Genomic DNA, 8,614 nt, shown 5'->3' on the forward strand with positions numbered 1-8,614 from the left:
CCTGGAGAATGAAATGGCAACTTATTCCAGTATTCTTGCCTGGGAAATCCTATGGACGGCCCATGGGGTCACAAAAGAGTTGGACATGACTTAGCAACTGAACAACAACAACAACTGGTAGATTTAAAATGAGATGGGAAAGATTTGCAACAGAGAAACATCAACACTTTACACATTGACACTGTGATCTAAAACCATCAATATAGTCCCATCCTGCAAACACCACTACCACCAACAAAAATATTCATGTTCTAAAGCAGGGGTCAGCAAACATTACCTGTAAAGGGCCAAGAGAGTAAGTTCTTTAGGCTTCCAAGTCATGCAATCTCTGGCACCACTACTCGACTCTGCTACTATTGTAAGAAAGCAGCCACAAAAACAGACAACAGGCCATAGTTTACTGACTCTTACTCTAGATTATTGTACTGAGTGGGATTCAAATACTGCTAGAGTTCGTGATTTACTGTCTCATCAAAACATCCACACTACCTTCCGGAGATCTCCTCCAGAACAATATTCCATTGCTAGCAGAGGCACATCGTTAATCAAAAAATTCAATTCCTCAGGAACGTCACAGGCCTTTACAACATTGGCGTGGTTCAACCTAACAAGGGGAAAGCATTATAATAAAAAATTTGTTTCCAGTGAAAAGGGACTGAGTTTGAAATTGTAGTTATTTGGGGGCAGTGAGGGGATGAAAGACTGACTTTATTTATAATGTTCTAATTTCTCATTTGTATAATTAAAAATTGATATTGTGTAAAAGTTTTTAATTTGTGTACAAATACATGTTTTTCAATAAATATTGAATCACATTATATATTGTTTCCTAACATCTTTTTTTAAACTTAGTAATATATCATATCACCATCATCATCACACAGTGGTCTCTAAACTGGAATAGATTCCCATGGCCCAGGGACCTAAAGAAACAGAATTTCCATGTGTAGAGCCTGAGGATTTGTATTGTTAAAAGGTTTTTCTAGTGATTCTGCCAGATAGCCAAGTTTGAGAACCATTAAAATGCATTGAGAACTCTGAAGTCAAAAAGTGCTTATTTCAAATCCAGAGTCTATTACCTATCAGTTATATGACTATAAGCTTCAACTTTTTCTTTAGCAAAGAGATAATGCCTAAACACAGGGTTGCTGTGACAACGAGAAGATATGGGTAAGCCCTTATTAGCATTCTACCTGTGGATGTTTTAAAACATAGCCACTTCTCCCTTCAAGAGCTGAATTCTCTTTCCCTGAAGTAGAGGCTATATTAAAGGACTGATTTCTAACAAATAGAAATTATTTGGAAAGGATAGAGTGCAGCTTCTGAGGGAAGATCATAAAAATATGTCCGCCTGCTCGCTCTCTCTCAGATCACTGACTTTGGGGAAAGTTAGCTGCTATGTTATGAAGACATTCAAATTTCCCTATGGAAAGAGAGGCACATGTGATGGGGCACCAATGCCTCTAGCCAACAGACACTAAATGAGCTTTGAAGTGGATACTCCAGCCCCACTCAAGCCTTTGGATAACTGTAGCCCCAGTCAACATTTCGAGATGTTTCAGGAGGCATCTCTTGAGTCAAAACCACTTAAGTCACTCCCAAATTCCTAAACCACAGAAAGTGTGAGACACCAAACTTCTGTTGTTTTAACCCACTAAGCTTAAGGATAATTTTTTTACAAAGCAATGGATATACTATTTAACAAAAGTAGGTGAGAGTAAAAAAAATTTTTTAATTAAAAGTAGTGACCGCTATTTAACTATAAAGTATAACAGATAAGCACTGCCTGAGACCCAAAGGAAACAGATTCTGCCCTCAGAAAGCTGAGTCTGATAATACCTAGCTGACATTTTATTTTATGTTTTTGGAGCATAGAAAAATTTACAGCAAGGCCATGCAAGGAAATGGTGGCTCATGCTCTAAAAAACTCCAAGTTCCCTGAAGGGCTTTTTGTTTTTCTTCAATATTATACTATTATTACCTAGATAACTATTTAAACAAAACCTACTTAAGCATGATGTGATGTTATTATTTGAAATAAAACACACATATTTAATGAAAAGGAGAAAAATATGCCCCCCAAAAGATTCAAAGAAGAATGGATTCCTAGCCTCCTTCCCTATGATGACATCTGGGTGGGTTGCAAAACTGGGGAAACTTAAGTCATCAAGTACACTTACTTCTTCATGATCTGGATTTCATGGCACCACCGTTCTCTGTTTTTGGTACTTAGCTCTAGGCGACAAGACTTAATTGCTATTTTGAGATCAAGTTCCTGCCAAAATAGAAAATCAACAGAAGATTATAAATTAGGTTCTTGTGCAGATTTACTTGCTATCAAAGAAATGCCAACTTGGGGAAGCAAAACTCTTTTAGCTTTACTAATTAAACAGAAGATTATAAATTAGGTTCTTGTGCAGATTTACTCGGAGAAGGCAATGGCACCCCACTCTAGTACTCTTGCCTGGAAAATCCCATGGACTGAGGAGCCTTGAAGGCTGCAGTCCATGGGTCGCTGAGGGTCGGACACAACTGAGCGACTTCACTTTCACTTTTCACTTTCATGCATTGGAGAAGGAAATGGCAAACCCACTCCAGTGTTCTTGCCTGGAGAATTCCAGGGACAGGGGAGCCTGGTGGGCTGCCATCCACGGGTTCGCACAGAGTCGGACATGACTGAAGTGACTTAGCGGCAGCAGCAGCAGCAGCAGATTTACTTGCTATCAAAGAAATGCCAACTTAGGGAAACAAAACTCTTTTAGCTTTACTAATTAAACATATTTATCCACAGTTCTCTTGAGCCAATGCTTCTGCCAAGTAAGCCATGAGACTATTAAACTAATGCTTTTAAACTGACCTTCAAACACCAAAGCACACAAGCAAAAAGTTACTGAGGCTGATCCTGTAACAGATCTCTTCAGAACACCATCTCACACATGCTGCTAGAATATAAAAAGACTCTGTCTCCCCAACAACCCCTTTCTGAATTTAGTCAAGGCAGCTGAAAACGGTTCCAGGTTCCCACATAACTAGAATGCGGAGAATAATTCAGGGCTCCCTGCCTCAACAGTAGGAAATAGTTTTAATATGACCAAATCTAATACAAAAAAACTCCAAAACTATTTCCTAATTTTTGCATTTCAAATGACATTGAAAGACTCCTAACAATGGTTGTATATTCCCATGTCTAGAAAACGGACCTAACAGCTCTTGCCTCTATGACTAGTAATTTAGCCAATTCTAACTGAAATTAAACCCAACCTGATGTACATTACAGGAAGCAGCCAAACCTCATCACATTCTGGCAACAGTAATAATGCAGCCCAGGAACAGGAAGCAAGACACAATTTGTATAGGATGGTCTGAAATGGGGGCCGGCAAGAAATGAGATAACTGATGTATAGAGCGAGAGTAAGGAACTAGGCCAGACTACAGCCCAACCTAACCAGTGTCCTCCCTTCCTTCAGCCTCTCGTTATGAGTAGATGCTGAGCTGCTGCTAGGTCCTGTGTACGTTTTTACCACTATGGAGTCAATCTGGTACAACCATGAACAACATTAAGTCCTAAATTCTCATATGAGTAAGGCAGAAAGCTATCTATTTCAAAAAGATTTCACCCTAAAGTATCCTTCAACCTCTCAGTTTATATTTCAGCTACTCTCTGAAGGTCTTCCTCACTTTTCACGGAGAATGCTCTGTGGAAAGTTTACACATGTCCAGCAAAACAAAAAAAGAAGAGTTTGGTGCTTTAAAAAAAAAAAAAAAGGTAACAGTAATAGGCAGGAGATGAATGGTGGTGATAGCTGCACAAAATGTGAATGTACTTAATGCCACAGAACTGTACACCTAAAGATGGCTAAATGGCAAATGTTATGTATATTTTACCACAATAAAAAATTGGAAAATACTAAGCTAAATTATGGAGAAGGCAATGGCACCCCACTCCAGTACTCTTGCCTGGAAAATCCCATGGATGGAGGAGCCTGGTAGGCTGCAGTCCATGAGGTCGCTGAGGGTCGGACACGACTGAGCGACTTCACTTTGACTTTTCACTTTCATGCATTGGAGAAGGAAATGGGAACCACTCCAGTGTTCTTGCCTAGAGAATCCCAGGGACGGCAGAGCCCGGTGGGCTGCCGTCTATGGGGTCGCACAGAGTCGGACACGACTGAAGTGACTTAGCAGCAGCAGCAGGAAGCTAAATTAGTTTCTATTAGTTTCTTTACTATAGGACTTCACAGAGCTTTTAATATGCTATTGTGGGTTATGACTCTCCAATGAAGAAATATTATATGCATCATTTATAGAATGTATTCGGAGAAGGCAATGGCACCCCACTCCAGTACTCTTGCCTGGAAAATCCCATGGGCGGAGGAGCCTGGTGGGCTGCAGTCCATGGAGTCGCTAAGAATCGGACACGACTGAGCGACTTCACTTTCATTTTTCACTTTCATGCATTGGAGAAGGAAATGGCACCCCACTCCAGTGTTCCTGCCTGGAGAATCCCAGGGATGGGGGAGCCTGGTGGGCTGCCGTCTATGGCGTCGCACAGAGTTGGACACGACTGAAGCGACTTTGCAGCAACAGCATAGAATGTATTGACCACAGTATCCTTTTTTCAAAGCATTTTACAAGATTAGTTTTTCCAAACACATTGTGAGAAGTGCCACCCTATATCCTAGGAAGAGTTCTTTGGTTATTTCACCATGCTTCTACATCATTTTACAAATACCTTCATTATATAGGTTGCCACATTGTACTTCAAGTGTTTCTGTGTCTACTTCTCTCACTAGACTTGAAATTCTTTGAGGGAAGAAAATACTGTTTTTGTTGATTCTGGTACCATCAGCTGTCAGCTACCCAATAATCAGTTAAATAAACCATATTACATCCTTTTCTCTTTCTCGTTGTGATTTAAGAGGGGGTAGATGAAATATTGAAATGTGGCTTCCACCAAAACACAAGGATTTGAAAGCCAAACTCAAAGCTCTAATTGGAAAAGTAATGATACTATTTCCAAGTCTTACCACAGAGTATTCTCTTCTCACTACAGACTCAGTTGTCAAATGTCCCAGTTCTGGGGAAGGGCCACTGTGAATATCTGGAAAGTTCCCAAGAGATTTCTAAGATTCTAGAAGAAGCTAAATCTCTTCATTTAAACAGTGATGAATTCCAAAGACACATCCTCTGGTAACACATCCTCTGGTATGTTGGGAGGAGAAAATTAGGGAGGAATTATTGTTTAAAGACTCATGTCCTGGAGGCTCAGATGGTAAAGAATCTGCCTGTAATGTAGGAGACCCAGGTTCAATCCCTGGGTCAGGAAGATCCCCTGGAGAAGGGAATGGCAACCCACTCCAGTATTCCTGCCTAGAGAATTCCATGGACAGAGGAGCCTGGCGAGCTACAGTCTGTGGGATCACAAACAGTCAGACAGGACTGAGCAACTAACACTTGCTCTTTCTTTCATTGTTTAAAGGGTACAGAGTTTCAATTTGGGAAGATGAAAAAATTCTGGAAATAGAGGGTGATGGCTGTTGCACAACAATGTAAACATACAATGTCACTGAACAGTACACTTTAAAAGGATTAAAATGTAACTTTTATGTTATATATATTCCATCACAATTTTTTTTTAAATTTTAATGTATTCATTCATCCCCAGCCAGGAACCAAGCAAAGCAGTCACATAAACAGGCGAGCATGCTAACTCCTTTTTCTTATGACCAGACTGATGGGCAGGTTGATAACAAAGCCACAGGCAACATTCTGCTGGAATGTACTTGGCCCCCTCTCTTTACTCTTTGAATGCCTTGTGTCTGATAGTTAAAATTATTAAATTTACTACTTGTCTGGCTGTCAAAGTACTTAACGCCTGGTCCTTCACCTTCCTTTCTCCCTCTCTCCAAGACTCTCTCCTATGCTCTACTAGAAACATGCTTCACAAAATTTCCTGTTATATCAGTGACATTTGTCATTGTATAACTGCCACACAAACAGACCTAATCCTCCCAGGTAGACTCCCATCTACCCTACCCCTCCCTATGCTGTGAGCTCTCTACTCACATTCATACTTCTTAGGACAGCAAATCATGATTCCCCCTCTTGAATCCACTTCGTAGGTCATAGGCCAATACATTTTAGAAACAGCTTAACTGTTCATCTTGTCTTATATGTTTTTCCAGAAAGATTTACCTTTTACAAAAAATCTTCGAGAACACCACTTTTATCTTGACATTTCCTTTTTTTAACATCAGTTAATGATGATGAAGATGATGACAACAGCAACAACACAGCAGCAGCAGGAGCTAACATCTGAGAGCTTACCATGGGCGTGGCACTTATAAACATCTTATTTAACTCTCAGACTCATGATGTATATACATTATTATAACCATTTTACATATGATAAAATAAAAGCTATACTGCAGGGAATATTGTTCCAGGGTCTATAAAGCTAATGGGTCTGAAAATGTCCTTCAAGAGAGCACGTGCTGTGCTAAGTCTCTTCAATTGTGTCCAACTCTTTGCCACGCTATGGACTACAGCCCACTAGGCTCCTCTGTCTCTGGGATTCTCCAGGCAAGAACACTGGAGTGGGTTGCCATTTCCTCCTCCAAGGGATTTTTCCGACCCAGTGGTCAAACCGTGTCTCTTCTGTCTTCTGCATTGGCAGGCGTGTTCTCTACCACTAGCACCACCTGGGAAGCCCTCAAGAGAGCACCGACCCCCTCAAAGGCAGTGCATAAGGCTGCATGCATGTGCGTCTGTGCATTTGTCTGGGGAAAAGGTTCATAGCTTTTATTGGTATATGAAAAGACTGGCTCACACATGATCGTTAGATGCTGCTACCATGGTTAAATGTTTTCAGTTATTTTCAGTTAAATCGAAGCACAATTTCCGAGTCTAATGTTAACTGTCTTCACCTGCTAGAGGACCTCACCCTCTATCTCCTACCCTTGTGAATCCACGATCATTTTCACCAGGTGTTCCCTACTTAGAAAGCATCCCCAATTCCAAAGCCCCAACACCCAATGAAACCAAAAGCTTGACTGCGGACCCACTATGACACCGTCCTTGTCTACTCCAGGCCCTACAGACATCACAAGGCCTGCAAGCACACACAAAAAACACACACATTCCAACAGGCAGCCCCGACCCAGCCCCATCTTCTCAGCCACTTGTGCTCACAATATGTGCACACTCTGATATGTGTGTACCTCCCACACCCTGACTCTATATTCAGAGGGACACGTACGTGCCAGCACGCTCGGTAAACACATCTTGACAGTCATAACAAAAGTTCTCCCTAATAGCTCTCTCTCTCACACATTGCCCAGAACTCAGATAAACCTCGGACTCAATCCCAGGCTCACAAATACAATCAGTCCTCTGTCCTCTCTCTCTCTCACACACACACACACATACTGAGGCTCACTGGCCCACGACACTGCCCCACCGACAATCTCTCACGTACTGACAGGCACTGTGTTCCACAGGCGCCCTGACAAACACCCACCGCCGCTCCCTTGCGCGCCCCGCCTCACCCGATGTTGATACAGGCAGACGTTCCCGAAGCCGCCGGTGCCCAGCCGCTCCCGCATCTCCCAGGGCCCGCCCGCGCCCGGCCGCAGCCCCGGGGGCCGCTCCATGGGGCGGGAGGGCGAGCGGCCTGAGGCTCTGCCACTGTTTCGAGGCCGGTTCCGGGCCGCAGAGGCTCGCGCGTCTTTCTTCTCGCGAGAAGCAAGCGTCATTTCCGGTAACTGCGGCAGCGAAAAAGCCCGCCCCGAGCCCCGCCGGCTAAACGGTAGGGAGGAGGTGGGTACTTTAAATCCCCTCTCTCAGAACGTTCCCTAGGCATCGTCGTAGCTGAGAAAACCCACATGTGTTTTCCCAATCTTCAAAAATATAAGCTCTCCAAACAATTCCCTTAAAATCACTTTCCAAATCAGTCTTTGCCGTATTCGTCTTTTCTAAACTTAAGGTTGTCCCCACCCTTGTCTACGCTTCACCTTATTTCAGACCTTTCCTCCAGCCCCACCAGCCGCTGAGCTGCCACTGGTAAAGGCCACCGAGGATTTAAATATTGGGAAATCCGAAGAACTAGAAAGAATTCTGCGCTAACAGGCCCGCTGATGCATTAGGCGTCATAGTTCATTTTTCTTTTCTTCTCTTAAATGACTTCGTATGCACCTGTTCTAGGATCTCCCCTATAACCCCAAACAACTCAAGGATGTGACGCTGTTCCGGAGTAAAGAATGCTCCGCCTGACTTCGGGAGCTTTTCCCTAAAAGCCTCACGGAGCTTGCTGTCAGGCGTACCTCCAGTTGTGGGTTTGCCAGCACGGAAGGTCCTCATTGTGGGGTTGTTTCCGACACGCCAGGCAGAGCTGGAGGCAAGCTTCCGATAGCTATTGGTGCAACAGTAATTAAGTGCGTCCGAGTGGCAGACTGCCTTAGAATAGGGGCGCCAACTCCCCATTCTCGCTTTGAGTGTTGTACGCTTCATGGAAGTTGATCTCATCAGTCACTCCAAGGTATGTCGGCATGGAATCAAATTCTCTAAGTGAGAGTTTCCTTAAGCCTGGTCATTTGCCCCTCCTTTGAGATTATGT

At 43.0% G+C, this 8,614-nt stretch overlaps 1 protein-coding gene across 5 annotated transcripts in view; it reads right to left on the reverse strand.

The window, feature by feature from the left end:
- CHUK (component of inhibitor of nuclear factor kappa B kinase complex) overlaps positions 1-7,652 on the reverse strand; it is a 42,242-nt gene extending 34,590 nt beyond the window's left edge. For all 5 annotated transcript variants that reach the window (XR_009733776.1, XM_061403097.1, XM_061403096.1 and 2 more), the window contains exons 1-3: positions 7,548-7,652; positions 2,181-2,275; positions 490-604 (exon numbers count right to left, since the gene is read on the reverse strand). Coding sequence is in view for 4 of the 5 variants with exons in the window: in XM_061403097.1 (XP_061259081.1) it covers positions 490-604; positions 2,181-2,275; positions 7,548-7,652 (315 nt within the window). In the remaining variant the exon portion in view is untranslated. The remainder of the gene's footprint in view (positions 1-489; positions 605-2,180; positions 2,276-7,547) is intronic.
- Between the last annotated feature and the right edge of the window lie 962 nt (positions 7,653-8,614).

The sequence above is a fragment of the Bos javanicus genome, chromosome 26 (assembly GCF_032452875.1).
Source record: "Bos javanicus breed banteng chromosome 26, ARS-OSU_banteng_1.0, whole genome shotgun sequence".
NCBI lineage: Eukaryota > Metazoa > Chordata > Mammalia > Artiodactyla > Bovidae > Bos > Bos javanicus.